The 19643-nt window shown below is 60.9% G+C and overlaps 2 protein-coding genes across 3 annotated transcripts; both read right to left on the reverse strand.

Annotated features, from left to right (window-relative positions):
• Positions 1-206: 206 nt before the first annotated feature.
• On the reverse strand, positions 207-7420 carry LOC141930801 (aldehyde dehydrogenase family 3 member B1-like). Of its 2 annotated transcripts, XM_074842137.1 has the most exons (10): positions 7093-7420; positions 6754-6916; positions 3701-3811; positions 3464-3584; positions 3250-3335; positions 2953-3034; positions 2121-2507; positions 1711-1877; positions 1431-1530; positions 207-479 (listed from the first exon to the last, which is right to left on the reverse strand). In XM_074842137.1, exons 1-10 carry the CDS (start codon positions 7176-7178, stop codon positions 286-288), a joined length of 1497 nt encoding a protein of 498 aa, XP_074698238.1. In that variant the 5' UTR covers positions 7179-7420; the 3' UTR covers positions 207-285. The 2 variants fall into 2 exon arrangements, with proteins under 2 accessions (XP_074698238.1, XP_074698239.1); XM_074842138.1 differs by lacking the exons at positions 3464-3584; positions 6754-6916; positions 7093-7420 and having other exon boundaries at positions 3701-3723.
• Positions 7421-7739: 319 nt separating this feature from the next.
• LOC141930799 (aldehyde dehydrogenase family 3 member B1-like) lies at positions 7740-19627 on the reverse strand. Its single transcript, XM_074842135.1, has 11 exons — positions 19506-19627; positions 15706-15900; positions 15162-15324; positions 12545-12655; positions 11692-11812; positions 11486-11571; positions 11189-11270; positions 10478-10864; positions 10230-10396; positions 9926-10025; positions 7740-8313 (listed from the first exon to the last, which is right to left on the reverse strand). Exons 1-11 carry the CDS (start codon positions 19580-19582, stop codon positions 8120-8122), a joined length of 1683 nt encoding a protein of 560 aa, XP_074698236.1. The 5' UTR covers positions 19583-19627; the 3' UTR covers positions 7740-8119.
• Positions 19628-19643: the final 16 nt, after the last annotated feature.

A 19643-nucleotide genomic window follows, 5' to 3' on the forward strand; every position in this document is an offset into this window, starting at 1 on the left:
GTCGCTTTCCATTGGTCGGAGGTAGGAGGGTGGGCGGGAAGATGGGTGGGAGCTTCGCGGATTGGGCGGGGCGGCGGCGGGGCGGCGCGGCCATTGGCCGGGCGTGAGGCGGCGGGGCGGGTCCGAAGTTTTGCGGAAGCGGAAGCGGGTGTTTAGCACGGTGGCGCGGCGCTCGGTGGCGGCGGGGAGCTGCGGGAGGCCACCGGTTGCAAGGAAACGCCTTTTATTGCCCCTGGCCCCCCGGACCGCCGCCCTGGCAGCAGGAGGCGTCATGGCGGCGGCCCCTCAGAGCAGGATGCAGCTGCCTTTGCGCTTCACCTCGGAGGCGGCGCGGACGAGCCCCAGCTTCTGCTGGCTGTAGGGCGGGTAGCGCAGGGCGATGAGGGCCTCCCGGCCCATGCCGCGGTGCAGGCAGCCGCGGTGGTGGGTGAAGGTGTCGAAGGTGAATTTGCCGTGCTGCATCCCCATACCGCTGTTTCCTGCAAGGCAGAGCACAGGGCCCCGATTGGACACCAGGAAACGAAGCAACAGCCTCCTCGGCTGCCTCTTTCCAGCGGGAGACTTCAACAAAAAGGTTCAGAACAAAATTTAGACCTTTTCAAGGCCTGCAGGTTTACAAAAGCTTCGCGTGAAGCAAGAGGGAGGGCCGTCAGAAATTGCACATCTAAGTAAGTTTGCCTTAAAAATATCACCCTTGGGTGATTTGTTAGATCTGAGGTGGGATGATGGCAAATGCTTGTAAAGTTTTTCACCCTCACAGAATCTCTGCTGTGCTGTGAGCTGGAGCCCCTGCTGTTTACTCCTCAATAAACTCCTTAAGACCTGCATTGCATAAAGGAACATGTGTACATTTGGGATTTCATAGGAAGTTGTGTTCAGACCCACAGCCCAAAAAGGAGATCCATGAAAAACTGAAGTTCTGAGTTCCTGAAAACGGTGATAAAGTGACAATTTCCAAGCTCCCTCCTGCAGAGACAAGGGGTAGCACAGCAGTGGGATGGGTGCGACAGGCTGGCTGCTGGTGCCCTGCGGAGGCACTGCGTGTGGAAAGGAAGGTCTAGAGATGTTTCTCTGGTGGCCACATTCAAAATGCCCTGTCTTTTAAACAAGACGTTTCCATGTACACAAGGAACAATGTGCTTGGGATGACAAACATGGGGAGAAGGAACCTCAGAGTGCTCCACCTGTGTTCAGCAGAAACAAAGCCCCAGAGCTCAGCCCTGGCGCAGCAAAGCAAAGGGCTTCTGGTGGGGCCCTACCTGGTGCAAAAGGATTTTCCGACAGACCATTAAGCCCCCTGGGCCCAGGCCTGAGTGCCCCGTCTCCCCCGAGACCCCTCCTCGCCGTGGCCCACATGGCTCAGCACCAGGGGTAGGATCACGCCCGGCTCACATTGGCTGGGACCGGCAGGTTGAGGGATTTGGACCTACCGATCCCACCGAAGGGCAGCGAGGTCAATGTCACGTGCATCAGGGTGTCATTGCCACAGAAGCCACCACTGCTTGTGCGCTCCAGCACCTGGTTCACCACCTGGGAGGGAAACAGAGAAGGTGGATGTGGGTCTCGTGCCCTGTTCCCACCCCTCCAGCTGCAATCCCTCCCCCACAACCAGGGCTGTCTGCTCTAAAAAAAATTATTGGAGCCTGAACACAGCTGAATACACTTGCCAAGGGGCATGGGGCAAGCGTAGCCCTGGCCTGTACGCTCTACCTTGTCATCGGAGGAGAAGGCGTACACAACCAGCGGCCGCTCACGGCTATTGATGAAGTCAATGGCTTCATCCACGTTGGCCACAGTGACAATGGGCAGGACAGGGCCGAAAATCTCCTCCTGCATGATCGGATCGGAGGGCTGCACGTCCACCAGCACCGTGGGAGCTGCAGAGAAAGAAACCCGAAGGCATCAGCCATGCCCGGAGGCTGGAGATGACACCTCGGTCCTCTCGCCAAGTCCCGTACATCCTCTAAGATAGGACGCCTCGCCAAGCTCCCCCATTCCCCTGCAAACCTTCCCTAAATGTCACTTCCATCTAGAACCTCCCCTTCAGCTGCAAGACCCTCTCCAAAATCCAAGTCTGCTCCATTGAAAGATGAAGACTTAGGTGAAGTCCAAGCCCTCACCAATGTAGTGCTCCTTCTCATCCGTCTGTCCTCCGATGACCGCACGCCCACTGCGCAGCAGTGTCTGCACCCGCTGGAAGTGCTTGTCCCCCACAATGCGGCCAAAATCAGGGGATTCCTGAGGCTTGGGGCCGTAAAAATCAGTGATGGCCTTATGCAGAGCGGGCAGCAGCTTCTCCCGCATCTCCACGCTGCACAGCACGTACTCGGGCGCGATGCAGGTCTGTCCCGTGTTGTAGAAGCGGCCCCAGGCCACCCGCCGGGCCACGTTCTGCACATCGCAGGTGTCAGACACGTAACAGGGGTTCTTACCCCCCAGCTCCAGCGTCACCGGTGTCAAGTGCTTGGCAGCAGCTGCCATCACAATCCTCCCCACAGAGGGGCTGCCTGCGGGCCAGGAAAAGATGCATCACAGGGAGGATCCCACCACACTACAGCCCGACCCGTGGGCTTCACCTGATGAGGAGCCAGACGAGATACGTCAAGTCCCACTCCTGTCCTGCACCCACCTTGGTGTGCAGCTTAGGGCTGAGCCTGCGCCCCCAGCACCCTCTCCAGCTCTACTGCATCCCCCAGTTCAGCCATTACAAAAGCCAGTTATGGCTGTTAGATCCTCAGACAGGTTTGTGGCAGATCCTGCGCCAGATCCGGCCACCAGATCCTCGACACAACAAGCCGTGCCGCCTTCACGGGCAGGCAAGGAGGCCTGTCTGCAGGCAGGCTGCCTGCTGTCTCACATCGAGGGGCAGGGTAAGCCACAGCGGGGTGTCAGAGGGAACCCCTCTTTCGCACTGCACAAAAACCAGGCTCTGCTCTGGCCGGCGGGACGTACCGGTGAAGAAGATGTAGTCAAACTTGTTCTCCAGCAGCCTGGTGGTCTCCTGCACACCAGCCGTCACCACAGCAAAGCAGTCCTGAAAAAGGAGAGGGAGGGTCCCCTGCTGTCAGCATCTTCCCGGGGCCACACTGTCCCTGTCCCCACCACCAGCAGCCTGGGCTGGTGGGCACCAGCTGAGCGTGGGGGAAGGAGGTACGGCAGCACCTGAAACCCCCCGGGGTGGTGCTGGTGTGTGCACGGGAGGGTTGGGGACAGCACGGCCCTGGGACAGGGCCAGGGAGAGCTGCTTACATTGTCCAGGTAGCTGGGCAGCGCTTCAGCCACAAGTCTCTCTGAGTTCTTGGTCATCTCCGAGGGTTTGACAATGACACAGTTACCTGGGGGGGAGAGACAGGCTGTCAGCGCAGTGACATGGTGACTGCCAGCCCTTCTGGCCCCCCCAGCCTGGGGACAAGGTGCCCTTGCCGGTGCCCGGCACAGTCTGGATCCTCCAGGTTCAGCTCACCAGCAGCGATAGCCCCAATGAGCGGCACCAGGATGACGTAGATGGGGCAGTTCCAGGGCGCGATGATGAGCACCACCCCGTACGGGTCCTTGCGGATGAAGGCCGAGTCCAACTGTGTCACCTGTGGGACACCCCGGAGTGCTCCGTTGCCCCACCGCCGCCGTGCCCACACCCCACCCATCTCTGCCTGGCCAAGGGGGTCCTGCCCCCCATCCTCTCCCTCATTTTCCCCCTTACCAGATTCTTGTCCACGTGCTTGTCCTTCATCCAGCGGGACAAGTTGTTCAGCGTCTCATGGAGCTCGTTCTTGCAGAGGAGGACCTCGGTGAATTCGGCTTCAAAGGGCGGCTGCAGACAGAGCACCCTACGTGTCAGCTCTGCACGTGCTGCAGCACCTCTTACCCCTACCCTGCATATTTTTTTTTTTTTTTATTCAGGATTTAGGGCGCCAAGCCCTTCATGTCCCACGGTGGATGCACAATTCGCTCTCACCCCCGAGCTGCACGGCGCAGCCTGCCACGGGGAAGGGGGGAGCCCCACTGCGCTTGCAATGTGGGGTGTTGCTGAGCTCCAGAGTCCTGTTGCAGTATCACCAGGCCTGTCCTGTAGGCAGTAACCTGCCTGTGGCCGGGTTTTCCCTGCTGGGAGCTCAGCTGAGGTCCAGGAAAATTAAGAATTTGGGGAGGAGAGGGGTCTGTGAAGGCAGTGGTGGCATTTGGGGGAAGAAAGGGCTGGTCTGGCTACTGAATCCTGTTTGGTCTGGAGGCAAGAGCATCCCAAGTCACAACCCCTTTTTCTAGCACGTGTGTTTTCACACGCAAGCAGAACAAGTTGATGGACTCCAGCAGGACAGACTGGTTTTTACAACCTGCCAGAGAGCAACTCAGCTAAGTCTTCAAGGATTTAGCCCAATCAATAAAAGCTCAGAAGACGTCCGGGTGCAAATCCTGCCACCATCCCCCTTCACCTGGCTTTGACTTTCACTCTGAGGAGGTGTCACCGGCATGGGAATAGCACCGGTGCCGAGTTGGGCTCTGCCAGCAGCTCCTCACCTTCGATCAACAGGGGACCCCTCAGTGTTTGTCCCACAGTTGGGTTTCTTCTCACCCAGGGGTACGGTGGCAGGTGAAGGTGGACAGGGACTGGTGGGGAAGTGGCAGGTTTGAAGGATAAAACCAGCCGGTCCTGGGGGATATCCACCACCCAGGTGTCAAGATTTGGGAGGAAATACAGGAGAAAAGGGAATATCCAGATTTTGGAACCTGTTTGTGGAGGGCTTTTTGGTAGTGAGCTGAGAAAGCGGGGAGGAGATCCACAACAGAGTCTGGGAAGGAAGGAGCAGAGGAAGCAAAGGTTGTTCTCAGCAGGGCGGGAGGAGTGACGGTCACGCAGAGAGGGAGCCCAAAGGGCGAAGAGTTTGGGAGCAGCACAGCCACGTGGCTCAGCACGACATCAGGAGGAGAAGCAGGACCAAGGGAGAAGCTGGGCTGCCCCTCCAGGGAGGGAGAAAGGGGATAACACAAGCAGACTGACACATTGGATGGCTCTTCCAAGGAAAAGGGAACCTCAGGCAAATGAGGAAGCAAAACCAACACTAACGATGGCTCTTGGCCCACTGCGGTGGGCATTGGGGCGAGCGGGGTGTCTCAGGTGGGCTGGAGCAGTTGGGTTTGTGCCGGGGCTTTCCAAATTGAGGCTGGAAAACACCGAGCCTGGTACCTCACTGTAGAGTAGAAGAAAGAAGAAGCAGAGACCCAGCGACCAGGAAGGGTCCAATGAGTCTTCAAGAATCCCGGAATCATCTGGGTTGGAAAAGCCCTTGAAGATCATCCAATCCAACCATGAACCTCACCCTGACCGTTCTCAACTCCACCAGACCCCTCAGCGCTGGGTCGACCCCACTCTTCAACCCCTCCAGGGATGGAGACTCCCCCCCTGCCCTGGGCAGCCCATTCCAACGCCCAACAACCCCTTCTGCAAAGAAATACTTCCTAAGAGCCAGTCTGACCCTGCCCTGGTGCAGCTTGAGGCCATTCCCTCTTGTCCTGTCGCTTGTTCCTTGGTTCAGGAGACTCATCCCCCCTCTCTGCACCCTCCTTTCAGGGAGTTGTAGAGGGTGATGAGGTCTCCCCTCAGCCTCCTCTTCTCCAGACTAAACCCCCCCAGTTCCCTCAGCCGCTCCCCATCAGACCTGTGCTCCAGACCCTGCACCAGCTCCGTTGCCCTTCTCTGGACACGCTCGAGTCATTCCATGGCCTTTTTGGAGTGAGGGGCCCAAAACTGAACCCAGTCATCGAGGGCCGGCCTCACCAGTGCCGAGTACAGGGGGAAGATCCCTTCCCTGTCCCTGCTGGCCACACTATTGCTGATACAAGCCAGGATGCCATTGGCCTTCTTGGCCACCTGGGCACACTGCTGGCTCCTGTTCAGCTGGCTGGCAGTCAAACCCCTCAGGTCCCTCTCTGACTGGCAGCTCTCCAGACACTCCTCCCCAAGCCTGTAAGAAGAGGCTGGATGAACCACAGACAGAAGGATGAGGACAGGAGGCAGCATTGCTGCCTTCCAAAAATAATTTGGAAGTATCGTCTGTATTTACCCTGTTTCTGAGCATCCTTTTGCAAGCCTGGGCTGGACAGACCTTTGGTCTCGCTCCTTGTGTGAGCTGGCGGGGGTGTTACTAAGGCACGTCTGCTCTCAGCACAAGAGCTGGCTGCTTAAAAATAGGACAAGTGATGTGGATCCCCCTGATGCAGAGCACGGTGAGGGTGGGGAGGGCATGCAAAGGGAAGTTGAGGGTGGAAAACAGTAGATGATGAGCCCTGGGTGGGGTGTGAGGCTCTGGCTGTGGGTGGATGAGCTGGACCAAAGGGGGAACGATCAAGCTGGGGGGTGGGAAGGGAGGGGCTGGAGCTCTCTGAGGACTTTTGGAGACGTAGGGGATGGGTCTGCTCTGCTCTTGGTGACCCCGACATGGGAGGGGGGGAGCAAAGAGGCAGGGGATGATGCAAAGCCGTGGGTTTGGAGCTCTGAGAGCTGCAGCTGAGCACTGGGAGAGGGGAACTGGGACAACATCAGGTGGAAAATCCAAAGCAGGGAGGACACAGAGGGGGTGACAGGAGTTGGGGATGAACCTGCCCAGAAAAGACGTAAACTGAGGCTGGGAATGGCGAATTACAGCTGGACGCTCCCCACAGCCCCGCTCTGCCCACACTGCGGGCAGGGCTGTGGGCAGGGCAGCCCCTCAGCTCCTCTGGCCATGGGGTCCCCCAGTTCCCAGCCCCCCCTCTCACCTTGCCCATGTCAGCGGCGGTGGCCTCCAGGATGTCCTGCTTCTTCTCATCCAAGAAGCGGCCCAGCGCCTCCAGCTGCGCCACGCGATATTCCATGGGCCGTGTCTTCCCCGAGAACCAGGTTGCTCGCAGGCGCCTCACCAGCCCGGCGTAGGGGTTCCCGCTGCGGGGATGGGGGTGTCAGGGGGACCCCCCAGCCCCATCCCAGCCCCTCATGCTCCCGGTGATGAGAGAGGAGCTCCACATTGCTCCACCCTCGCACCAAACCGGAGCCCTGGGGTGAGGGCAGAGCGTCCGCACCCCTCCTGCCTCCCCTCTATCCCGGCCACACGCTCTCACCTCACGGCATCGCCGTCCATGCTCCCCTTCCCGCCATCACCATCATCCTCCGGGGCTTTCCCGGCCCCGCTGCTGCCGGTCTCCATGGTCCCACGGGAGCGGCGTGGGACGAGTTACACCGGGGTTGCCCACAGGCTGGACAGGCAGCCGGCGGTCTTGTGCTGTTTGGGATGCAAACTGCAGGTCCCCCGCCCCAGCTAATGGGTTGTTTTAACCCCCCCCCAGGAGGTGGCCTCGGGGAGCCCGGCACTGCAACTGGGACCCTGCCGAGTCGTGGGGCAGGCAGGGTGCAGGCAGGGTGCAGGCAGCCACCCCAGTCCCCGCTACAACCCGCTCTCCCTCAGGGGAGGGAGGCTGACGGTTTCCTGCTCTGCCCCTTGGCTGCCCGCCCCACCGCGCGTCACCGCTGGCTCCGCTCCAAACCACTTGGGATGCAAAACGCACCCCAAACCCAACCCCGGGGCACCCCATTGCCACACAGCCCCACACACAACCCCAGCGGGGTGTGATGGTGGGGCTGAGGGTGGCAGGGGGACGGATGGGGACACAGAGAGGGGGTCTGGGGGTCCGGCCGGCTGCCAGATTCCTGCCCAGTTCCCCCCCAAAAGCCGGGTGACTGAGGCGCGAGGCGAGGCCAGGCAGGAGAGTTCAATGCAATGTCTTTACTACAGTTGGAGGGAAAAGCAACAACCGGCACCGGGGGAAAGCAAAGGAAAGGTCTGTCTAAGAGGTGGTGGGGCTAACAGCCAGTCCTCAGCCTGGCAGGGTCCGTTTCTCGAAGTACAGGGCAAAAAAAGCCCAGAACTTTTTGCCATTTCCAATGTGGCAAACGGTCCGGAGCTGAGGCAGCTCGGCAGGAGCGGCATGTCCGTCCCCACCGTCCCATGTGCAGCAGGGTGGCAGTGAGGCAAAAAGACATGGACTAAGGTGCTGCGGAGGGGGGGGTTCGCACCCCAGTGGCAGGGGATCCAGCCAGGAGTGTCCGTGTCGTCCCCCCACCGCCGAGTCCGTGAGCAGCAGGGGACGCTCAGAGCAGCGTGCACGTGCCCTTGCGCTTGATCTCAAAGGTGGCCGTCAGCAGCCCCAGCTTCTGCTGGCTGTAGGGCGGGTAGCGCAGGGCGTTGAGGGCCTCCAGGCCCATGTTGCGGTGCAGACAGCCACGGTGGTGGGTGAAGGTGTCGAAGGTGAATTTACCATGGTATTTCCCCAAACCGCTGTTTCCTGCAACGCACAGCACAGGTCCAAACTTGCTATGGGACTCTTGGTCCTGCCCACGCCGAGCAGCGGCAAGACACAGAAAACTTTACAGGCTTTGCTCAATGCAAACGCTCCCGCTGCTGAGCAACAGGGGGACGCGGCGGCAGAGATTTCACCCTTCCCTGCACCTTTTCCAGTTCTACAGCTACTCAGTCCAGCAAATCCTTCCGCAGCTCACCCCTGGTGCGTTATTTTTACGGCCTACGTGTATCTACATAAATTTTGCTGGGTCTATGAGGCTCCATTCCCCTCTCCAACCTCTACAGTGCTCTACCGTACCTACCCCTGGTTAGGAGCCGCCAGCGTGGCCCCTACAAAGGGCAGCTTCTTCCCAGAGCTCTTAAAAAAATTGGAACCACATTGGCAACGCCAGTTCTCCCAATTCCTGTGGCTGGTTTAAGCTCGGGATTGCACGTCGTGGTTAACAGCCCAGTGACTTCACATCCAAGCTACCGTGGAAGCTTTGGTGAACGCCATCTCACCCCGATGACTTCAGACCCTTCACCTGACCGGGCTGCTATAAAAACGGCTTCACCGGATAATTTGAGGCCCTTTGTCTGAATCATTTCCATAAAGATAAGTTACAGGATGGGAACCACCAAAAATTGTTCCCTGAGCCACAGTCAGGCGAGGAATTAATTGTGCTTTGCTGTCACGGTGTCTTATTATGTCTGAATCAGCCCTCAGCCCCGACAGAGATGCTGGGCACGTGCAGTGTAAAAACGAGGTATTTTCCCCAGAGAATATTCTGGGGAAGAGACCAGGACCCTGGGAAAGTATCGCTGGGAAACAGCAGCAGCAGCTCCCTGTATTCCTGTGCTCTTCCCTGGGCAATGCTACAACCAGGGCCCAGGGCTGGGCAGACTTCATTTTTCACCTGGAAAAACAATTGTTGTTGCCCCTGGAGAGCAGAAACTCCCTCTTTGCCCAGGACAACCTCCAAGTTACCACAAGCAGGTTCTCCAAACATTTATAAGTGTTTTGCTCATATTTACTCCTAAAAGGTAGAATGAACGTACAAGCCAGCTCCTGAGCGACCTTAAGGGCTCCTATCCAGCACCCCGCTGTCTGCAGGAGGGAGCGGCACGAGCCGGACGTGCTCCCACCCGAGGGGCAGAGTGACGGACAGACCGACGGGAGCAGCGCTTGAGGAGCTCCCAGGTGAGCCTGAGCAGCGCAGGAACCCCACCCCGGCACAAAATTCACTCACCATGCCCACACTGCTCAGAAATACCAGGGAAATAATCAAGTGGTAGAGATTTCCCTGCTTTCTACATGAAGAATTTGCAACGCTGCGGTTGAACAGAGAGAAGGAACTTCAGAGTGCTCCATGTGTGTTCAGCAGAAACAAAACCCCAGAGCTCAGCCCTGGCGCACTAAAGCAAAGGGTTTCTGGTGGGGCCCTACCTGGATTTTCTGACAAAGCATTAAGCCCCCTGGACCCGCAGCCCAGGCCTGGGTGCCCCATCTACCCCGAGACCCCTCCTCGCCATGGCCCACATGGCTCAGCGCCAGGGGTAGGATCACACCTGGCTCACGTTGGCCGGGGCTGGGAGGTTGGGGGATTTGGACTTACCGATCCCACCGAAGGGCAGCGAGGTCAATGTCAGGTGCATCAGGGTGTCGTTGCCGCAGAAGCCACCGCTGCTTGTGCACTCCAGCACCTGTTTCACCACCTGGGAGGGAAACAGAGAAGGTGGACGTGGATCTTGCACCTTGGCTCCATGAGCAGCGCTTGGCAAATATCACCCAACTCATCCATCACGCCACTGTCCCGGAGCAGCTGGGCTCAAAAAACCCCTCAGAGCTCGCTGAGGTGGGCACTGACTCCACCACCCCATTTCCCTCATCCCCCTTCCGCTCTGTAGAACCGCACGCACCTTGCTGTCACAGGAGAAGGCGTAGATGGCCAGCGGCCGCGGCCGCGCGTTGATAAAGTCAATGGCTTCATCCATGTTGGCCACGACGACGATGGGGAGGATGGGGCCGAAGATCTCCTCCTGCATGGCAGGGTCAGAGGGCAGCACGTCCGCCAGCACTGTGGGAGCTGCGGAGAAGGGTTACAGCAACGTGTCACCCCGGGCGCACGCACGGGTGGGCCCACAAACCCCAGACCCCAGGCCCTCACCGATGTAACGCTCTTTCTCGTCCGTCTGTCCTCCAATAGCCACGCGCCCGCTGCACAGCAGCGCCCGGATGCGGCGGAACTGCTTGTCCCCCACGATACGGCCAAAATCGGGGGATTCCCGAGGGTTGGAGCCAAAAAACTCAGTGATGGCCTCGCGCAAGGCGGGCATCAGCTTCTCCTGCATCTCCACGCTGCACAGCACGTAGTCAGGAGCGATGCAGGTCTGTCCTGCATTGAAGAAGCGGCCCCAGGCCACCCGCCGGGCCACGTTCTGCACATCACAGGTGTCAGACACGTAACAGGGGTTCTTGCCCCCCAGCTCCAGAGTCACTGGCGTCAGGTGCTTGGCAGCGGCTGTCATGACAATCCTGCCCACCCTGGGGCTGCCTGCGGGCAGGGAAGAGGTGCATTGCGGTGAGGATCCCACCAGCTGCGGGATGTGGTGCTCTGGGGAGCCGGGGCCAGGGGAAATGCACCAAGTCCCCCCAGAGCCTCGGAAACACACCCCTTGGATCCTCCAACGGATCCTGACACCAGATCCCCGACACAACAAGCCGTGCCGCCTTCATGGGCGGGCAAGGGGGCCTGTCTGCAGGCAGGCTGCCTGCTGTCTCACATCGAGGGGCAGGGTAAGCCACAGTGGTATGTCAGAGGGAACCCCTCTTTCGCACTGCACAAGAACCAGGCTCTGCTCTGGCCGGCAGGACGTACCAGTGAAGAAGATGTAGTCGAACTTGTTCTCCAGCAGCCTGGTGGTCTCCTCCACGCCAGCTGTCACCACAGCAAAGCAGTCCTGAAAAAGGAGAGGGAGGGTCCCCTGCTGTCAGCATCTTCCCGGGGCCACGCTGTCCCTGTCCCCCCCACCAGCAGCCTGGGCTGGTGGGCACCGGCTGAGCGTGGGGGAAGGAGGTACGGCAGCACCTGAAACCCCCCGGGGTGGTGCTGGTGTGTGCACGGGAGGGTTGGGGACAGCACGGCCCTGGGACAGGGCCAGGGAGAGCTGCTTACATTGTCCAGGTAGCAGCTCAGCATTTCAGCAACAAGTCTTTCCGTGTTCTTGGATGTCTCCGAGGGTTTGACAACGACACAGTTACCTGGAGGGGGGAGAGACAGGCCGTCAGCGCAGTGACATGGTGACTGCCAGCCCTTCTGCCCCCCACCCCAGACTGGGGACAAGGTGCTGTGCTGGGCACGATCCTCCAGGTTCAGCTCACCAGCAGCAATGGCCCCAATGAGGGGCACAAGGAAGAGGTGGATGGGGTAGTTCCAGGGCGCGATGATGAGCACCACCCCATACGGGTCCTTGCGGATGAAGGCCGAGTCCAGCTGCGTCACCTGCAAGAAAGGCCACAACCTCAGCACCGGTCCCAGCACCTCCTGCCCCGCCACAGCCCAGCACGCGGCACTACCCTCCCCAGCCCGCTCGGCCCCTTCCCACCACAATTTACAGAATCACAGAATCATCTGGGTTGGAAAAGCCCTTGAAGATCACCCAGTCCCACCATGAACCTCACACTGACCATTCTCAACTCCACCAGATCCCTCAGCGCTGGGTCAGCCCCACTCTTAAACCCCTCCAGGGATGGGGACTCCACCCCTGCCCTGGGCAGCCCATTCCAACGCCCAACAACCCCTTCTGCAAAGAAATACTTCCTAAGAGCCAGTCTGACCCTGCCCTGGCGCAGCTTGAGGCCATTCCCTCTTGCCCTGTCGCTTGTTCCTTGGTTCAGGAGACTCATCCCCCCTCTCTGCACCCTCCTTTCAGGGAGTTGTAGAGGGTGATGAGGTCTCCCCTCAGCCTCCTCTTCTCCAGACTAAACCCCCCCAGTTCCCTCAGCCGCTCCCCATCAGACCTGTGCTCCAGACCCTGCACCAGCTTCGTTGCCCTTCTCTGGACACACTCGAGTCATTCAATGGCCTTTTGGAGTGAGGGGCCCAAAACTGAACCCAGTCATCGAGGTGTGGCCTCACCAGTGCTGAGTACAGGGGTAAGATCCCTTCCCTGTCCCTGCTGGTAATTCACCTCCCCCTCTTCCCTTCCAGGTCAGCCCAGAGCTTCGGCCTTACCAGATTCTTGTCCACGTGCTCGTCCTTCATCCAGTGGCACAGGTTATTCAGGGTGTCGTTGAGCTCGTTCTTGCAGAGGAGGATCTCCGTGAAGTAAGCCTCAAAGGACGGCTGGGGACAGACAGACATCCCATGAGCATCACCCCAACACTGACCCCATCTCCTCCCCTTCCGCAGGAGACATCTCCCCCCTCTTCCGCCCATGAAGAGGAGGAGAAGCTTTAAGCAGAAGTTGCTGTCACCTCCTGCAACCCCCAGGGAATATCACAGTCCCTGGAATTTTATGAAAATAGGTGTATGGCCAGAAAGAAAAAAAAAAAAAACATATTTAACATCTTCACAAGATTTAACAGCCTCCTGAGCTCAGCATCTGTGAACTGTTCACCTGGCAACAGGGCCCTGAGCCAAGAGGGGACCAAGCGACGTCACCGGAGCTCCAGGAGCTCCAGAGAAGCTGGTACTGGTGTGAGAGGCAGCTCCGCGCTGCTGTCCTGGGACGGGACAGTGCTCTGGCACTGGTGCATTTGTGTCCCTCCACTTGGGGACATGAGCTGGAAACAAAGCCCTGAGCTCCCTCCTACAGCCCATGCACAAAAGCTGAACTTAAGCCCTTGCTTTGTTCCAAAAGAAATACAAATAGACGCCTTGTGACAGAGCTTGGTTGAGCGCCACCAGACCCCCATTCCAGGCAGAAACCCCCCTGTAGCTGCCGGGGCTCCGACACCGAGCCGGCACGTGGCTGGGAGAGGCAGGCTGGGTGAGACACCCCGGTCGAGGAATTAAACAAACCCAGCAGGTTTCTCCAAGATACACTGTCCCAACAGGCAATGACTAAATGGACAGTGACTCGGGAGCGGCGGCGGGATGTCAGAGCCGGGATCACAGGGGCCGCCGAGGCATTTCCTGCCCGCAGTGGGTGCTCCCCGCTGCTGTAAGCGCAGCCGCAAGACACAGCTCAGGACTTCTTGTGGGAGAAGCGTGAAGACACAAGAAGATAACTCAGTAAAGCCCCTCGTCGCCCTGGAGAGCGGGAGGAGCAAAGCTCCCGTGCTGCAAAGCCGTGTTGGCAAAGCGCAGTGGGCTCCACCACGACATCCTTTGGACTCCTCCAACCAAAAAGCATCCCTGGGCAGGAGCCTTCCCCCGTCACCACAGCAAAACACCGCTTTGAGGTTAGAAAGTTCTCTCGTTCCATCACCAAGCCCAGCTCAAAGAGACTTTCAGGTCCCCAACGCCGCTCAAGCGCCTGGATAGGCGCCGCTGCCAGGAGGCCGAGCTGCTCCTCAACATGAGGGCTCACAGTGGGCCCATCGGATGTCTGGTGAAGCAACGGAGCCGCTCTTGGCCCGGGCTGACAGTTGCATCACTAGGACAATGAGGAAATTGCCGATGAAGATGAGCCATTATGGGTTTGGACAGGACACGAAGGTTGTAAGATGGGATATTAAGTCTGAGGTCATCCAAGGGCCTTCAATCATCGACAGACAGAAACCGGCATCCCTGGAGGGGAGGTACCCACCTCAGAGACGTAAGACCAGATGAATTGTCCATCTAACTATGAGGGCCCGGCTGCATAACAAGCATATTACTAGACAACCGGCTCTAATTACATACAATTAGGAGAGATGAAGGACGCACTCCAAGTGCTGATGCCTATCAAGCCCTGGCTGAAGGAGAAGGCCCTCACCTCAAACAAACAAGGCAATTACAAGCTTTGGGAGATGTCAGGGTGTTGAAAGCTGTGTCTGAGGGCACGGGCTGCTGCGCCGATACGCCCACAGATACAAGTCCTTTGGGTCCGAGTGTTATCTCTACCAGATAAGACCAGTTACACTGCGCCAGGGCAAGCCGCACCTCTGAAAACATTTCTGAATACGTGAGCAAAGCGTGGGGTGGGCTGCAGCACACGCCAGGAAGGGAAAAAGTGGGAGAAAAGGGTCCTGAAGCAGCTGGACAACGAAGCGAGCTGAGAATGCTTCCGCTTCCTCAGCGGATCATCCGGGAGCTCCTGGCATGCCGCAATAGCCAGAGCCACATCCAGATCCCTGCCCGTGCCACCACACGGCTCAGCGCCGTGCCAGCAAAACCAGTCCCTGCGAGGCCGATGAGCCCTGAGCAGCCCTGGGAGGAATGTGCAAGGCCAGCATGTTGCACAACGCCGATAATCCCAGGTGGGACCGGGCTGGCAAGGAGCAACCCCAGGACATCACCCTCTGCGGTGGTCGCATGAAGCCACCGGGGGCTCGATGCATGGGGGCGAAGCTCGGGAATGCCAAGGTTCCCACCTTGTAGCGGCCAACGGGGGCTTTGCCCGGTTTAAGCGCAGCAGGGACAGGCTTAGTGGCATCGAGCCTGCCCTACACACGCTTCTGCTAACCCTGGCTGTGGGGAGCTCTACAGGGACCCAGCACCCATGGGTGCTCCCCACAGACCCAGCACCCACGGGAGCTCCCCACCAGCCCTGGAGCACATCAAGGGGGATGCAGGACCCTGACAAGGGGAAGCCCAATGCCCAGAGCTCCACATCTGCCCCCAAGAAGATGCAAAACCCAGACAAGGGGCGTACAAAGGGCCCCAAAGACGTGACCCCAGTGTTCAGCACCCGGATTCCTCTCACCTTGCCCATGTCAGCGGCGGTGGCCTCCAGGATGTCCTGCTTCTTCTCATCCAAGAAGCGGCCCAGGGCCTCCAGCTGCGCCACGCGATATTCCATGGGCCGTGTCTTCCCCGAGAGCCAGGTTGCTCGCAGGTGGCTCACCAGCCCAGCGTAGGGGTTCCCGCTGCGGGGATGGGGGTGTCAAAGGGACCCCCTAGCCCCATCCCAGCCCCTTGTACTCCCAGTGAGGAGGGAGAGGAGCTCCACATCACCCCAGCCCCGCGTCGCCCCAATCCAGTATCAAACTGGAGCCCAGAGTCCCTGGGGAGAGGGCAGGGAGTCCACACCCTGAGTCCTCCCCTTGCTGCCAGGAGCAGCTCCCCTACGGCACCATTCCTTGTCTCCTCCCTTGGGCCACGCTGGGGTGTGGTGGCCCACGGACCCCAAACTTGTCCTCCCAGCACCCCTCATCAGCACCAACCCGGGGACCCCCCGCACTGCCACAGCAACCTCCCTGCCCACCTCACCCCAAGCACCCCATCTCCCTTCTGCCCCTCGCTCTCACCCTACGGCACTGCAGATCTCCGGCCCCTTCCCGACGCCTCCGCTGCCTGCGCCGCAGCTGGCAGCTTTCCCAGCATTGCTGCCCACCGAGCTGCACTTGCCGTAGCCCGGGGGCTGCTGGCCAGAGGGCTCAAGGGACTGGTACATGCCGAGCTGTGGCGAGGAGCTGCTGGTCTCCACGGAGAGCGTGGTGGCCCTGGGGAAGAGACACGGGGTGGGTTACGCCGGGGCTGGAAACGCCGGAGATGCCGGCTTGGTCCCAAGAGGAGTCACCCCACAGCCACCTGTGCCCTGAGCTGCCCGCGGCACCTTTGAAGGGTGACTTGGTGCTCGGGGCTGTCCCAGCCATGGGGTGACTCAGCCCGGCGCGGCTGCCAGAGGCCCCGGTGCGCCCAGCGGGGGATGCCTGAGATTCCCGGGCCCTCCCCGTGCTCTGGGATGGCCACCAACCTCCAGCCAAGGACTGATGTGGGGTCACCCCACGGGGACCTCAGGGACCCCGGTGTGGGGCAGCATCCCCAGCTGCTCCATGGGGGTCCCCAGGGACCCCGCTGTGGGGCTGTGTGAGCCAGCACCAGTTCTGCCACAGCCCAGCTCGCCTTTGGGTGATGGCATCGCTCCCCCAGCGCAATGCAGCCATCCCCAGAGCTGGGGGCCAGAGCTGCAGCCCCACATCTGCCCCCCTTCCTGCCCCACGCACCCACCCTTTGAGGAAACCCACCCAGCGGGGTGTCCAGTGCCCCACAGCCTCCACCTGCATGGGGCCATGCACAGGGGTGTCCCCAGTCCCCCAGAACCTACCGGGGGGCGCTGAGGGGTGGCCAGAAGAGCGCGAGGCCAGGCTGGCACTGCCGAGGTTTGGGGTGCCCCCTCCTAAATGCTGTGGGGCTGGTGGCCAGGCCCCACGGCCAGGGGCGGGCAGGGCTGTGCCCCGCCTCTGTGGGGCTGGCAGTGGGGAGACAGCACCCCGCCTCCGTGGGGCTGGCAGTGGGGACAAGGCCTGGGATGGGACCTCCCCCATGGGACGGTGACATTGGGGAACTCCCATGGCCACCAAACCACCACCATGAACTTTGACCCACTGGGACCCACAGACACCCCTCACCCTGCTCCCTGGGCCACCCTGACCCATGGGGACCCCACAGACACCCCTCACCCTGCTCCCTGGGCCATGGGGACCCCATACACACCCCTCACCCTGCTCCCTGGGCCGCCCTGAGCCACAGGGACCCCACAGACACTCACCATCCTGCTCCCCTGGGCCATGGGGACCCCACAGACACCCCTCACCCTGCTCCACTGGGCCATGGGGACCCCATACGCACCCCTCACCCTGCTCCCTGGGCCACCCTGACCCACAGGGACCCCACAGACACCCATCATCCTGCTCCCCTGGGCCATGGGGACCCCACAGACACCCGTCACCCTGCTCCCTGGGCAACCCTGACCCATGGGGACCCCACAGACACCCCTTACGTAGCTCTCTGGGACCATCCTGACCCACGGGGACCCCAGAGACACCCATCACTGTACACGCCATTCCCCCCTGCCAGGCCCTAATTACCCCACTTTGTAAACAGGAAGGGCAGCAGCCCTGCCCCACACACCCTGCCACTGTGCCCCAGGTTCAGCCCCCCTGGCCATGCTCCCCAGGGACCCACAGCAGCCCCCCCAGGGAAAGGGGAATGGGGGAGTGTGTGTGTGTGTGTGTCCCCAACAGCACCCCAAATTGGCACCATGAGCTGGGCCGTGATGCCTGGGGAAACCCTGGTTTTGAGAGGGGCACAGCTGTCGCCAAGCAGCCCCTGCCTCCCCGGACGATGCCACATGTCCACCCGCAAGGGACAGCAGTGGATCAGTACCCCAAATCAGCTCATGGGGCGTACCAGGGTCCCCCATCCCAATTTGGGACCGGGGAGGAGATGTCCTGCACCGCCCCCAGGGATGGGGAAAACCAGGGGACCCGCTGCCCATCGGTGTCACCAGAGCCCGAACGGAGGCGGCTGCAGACCTGAGGGTTGCAGGGTGCTGGGGACCCAAATTGGTCCCAGAGGGAACACGCTGCAGGAGGTGTTGCACCCACAGACTGTCCCCCCTGCCCACCACTGCTCAGTTTCGGGGCCACAAACCTGCACCCCCCAGGAACAGCCCTTTCCCCCTGGCACCCCAATGTGGCTCCTCTTGGCTCTTTTCGGGGCAAAGGGGGTCTCGGGTGGGTGTGGCTCCCTGGCAGCCCCCGGGGCCGCATCCTGCACCGTTGCTGTGGCCCTTCCTGGCTCAGCACCCTCCCCACGTGGCACTGGCTGCTCCTCCACCGCATCTCAAGAATCCTCCGCTACCGGCTGGGCCGGATCCTGCCCCCGTGACGGAGATTTCCCCCTCCCCACCCTGCCCTGGGGCACCGACACAGCACGGCCACGGGCACCCCAGCATCGCCACCTGCCTGACCCCGGGTTTTGGGTGATGTGGGGAGAGGCATATGCCCTACCACCCCCCAAACCAGCCTCACACCCCTAAAATGGAGCGTCCCCCCCCCCGACCCAGACACCCTGCCACATCACCCGGGCCGGGAAGGGGAAGCGAGAGCAGCAGAGCAGGCACTCAGCACCAGCCTGAGCAGGCAGCACCCACACCAGGGCCTGGTGGGAGTGCTGGGGGGGGACACAGGGGTGCTGGGGAGCGGGGTGCTGTGCAGGGAGCAGAATGGGGGCTGAGGGGGTTGGGGTGGGTGCTGTGCAAGGGAGGGGTGCAATGGGTGCTGTCCAGGAGGGTCAGGGTGCTGTGCAGGGGGGGTCAGGGTGCTGAGAACAGGCACGGGTTGGGGGTGCAACGGGTGCGGACCGGAGGCAGCAGCAGCAGCGCAGACGGGCCGGGACCAGGTCCAGGGGGGGCTGCAGGACACGAGGGGTGTGGGATTCGGGGGGCACAGGGTGCTAGGGGGTGCGGGAGCGGCCCCTTTAAACGCCCCCGTCCCGCCCGCGCTGTCCGAAAGAGGAAGCGGCGCCCGCCCCGCCCCGTTTAGCGCCGGTACCGGGGAGCTTGGGGCTGGGGTGCAGGGTCCCGGGGGGTGCTGGGTGCAGGATCTGGGGGTGCTGGGTGAAAAACACATAGGTGCACGGCGTCGGGGTGCAGGGTGCAAGGGCTGGGGGTGCCAAGACATGGGTGCAGAGGCTGGGGGGTGCAAGACATAGGGGTGCAAAGCACATGGGTACAGGGGCTGGGGGTGCTGGGCCTATGGGTGCAGCTCTGGGGGTACAAGACACATGGGTGCAGGGTTTGGGGGTGCCAACGGGGTCCCCTGACACCATCCAGGCACCCCCCTGCAGAGGCAGCAATGGAGAAAGACCCCAGCTGCTACCAGGACGCAGCCAAGACAGTGGCGGGCGATGGGCCGGGGGCCGAGGGGACAGATACACAGGTGAGGCTGAGGGGGGGGACACCCACGGGGGGCTGTGCCCTCGGTGGCCATCCCCAGGGCTCTGACAGCCAGGGTGCCCCGCAGCTGGATGATTTTGTGGGTGCTCACCCCGACTACAACGAGGAGGAGGAGGAGCAGAAATATTTCCGCCGCAAACGCCTCGGCGTGGTCAAGAACGTGGTGGCTGCCAGCCTGGCCGGCACGCTCACCTACGGTGTCTACCTGGGTATGGCCCTGCCCCTCCCTGGGGACACCCCCACACACACCCCCCCCCCGCTGCATTGTGGGGGGCTCAGGGAGGGGGGTGACAGCCCCTGGACCCCCCCCCCCCCCCGCCAGGCCTTCTACAGATGCAGCTGATCCTGCACTACGACGAGACTTACCGGGAGGTGAAGTACAGCAACATACAACTGGAGGACATCGACCACAAGGTGCTGATGGGCATCAACATCACCCCCATCGCGGCGCTGCTCTACACGCCCGTCCTCATCAGGTACAGCGCCGCCCACACTCCCCGCCAG

This window comes from Strix aluco, chromosome 16 (assembly GCF_031877795.1).
Source record: "Strix aluco isolate bStrAlu1 chromosome 16, bStrAlu1.hap1, whole genome shotgun sequence".
In the NCBI taxonomy this organism is placed as follows: Eukaryota; Metazoa; Chordata; class Aves; order Strigiformes; family Strigidae; genus Strix; species Strix aluco.

Coding starts and splice junctions, on each gene's coding strand:
- LOC141930801 (XM_074842137.1), bottom strand. CDS start 7,178: ATGGAGACCGGCAGCAGCGGGGCCGGGAAAGCCCCGGAGGATGATGGT. Junction 6,917..7,092: donor ATGGACGGCGATGCCGTGAG/GTGAGAGCGTGT, acceptor CCATCCCCGCAG/CGGGAACCCCTACGCCGGGC. Junction 2,508..2,952: donor TGACTACATCTTCTTCACCG/GTACGTCCCGCC, acceptor CCTGGCCCGCAG/GCAGCCCCTCTGTGGGGAGG.
- LOC141930799 (XM_074842135.1), bottom strand. CDS start 19,582: ATGGGGGTGATGTTGATGCCCATCAGCACCTTGTGGTCGATGTCCTCC. Junction 15,325..15,705: donor GAGATCTGCAGTGCCGTAGG/GTGAGAGCGAGG, acceptor CCATCCCCGCAG/CGGGAACCCCTACGCTGGGC. Junction 11,271..11,485: donor TGAGCTGCTACCTGGACAAT/GTAAGCAGCTCT, acceptor CTCCTTTTTCAG/GACTGCTTTGCTGTGGTGAC.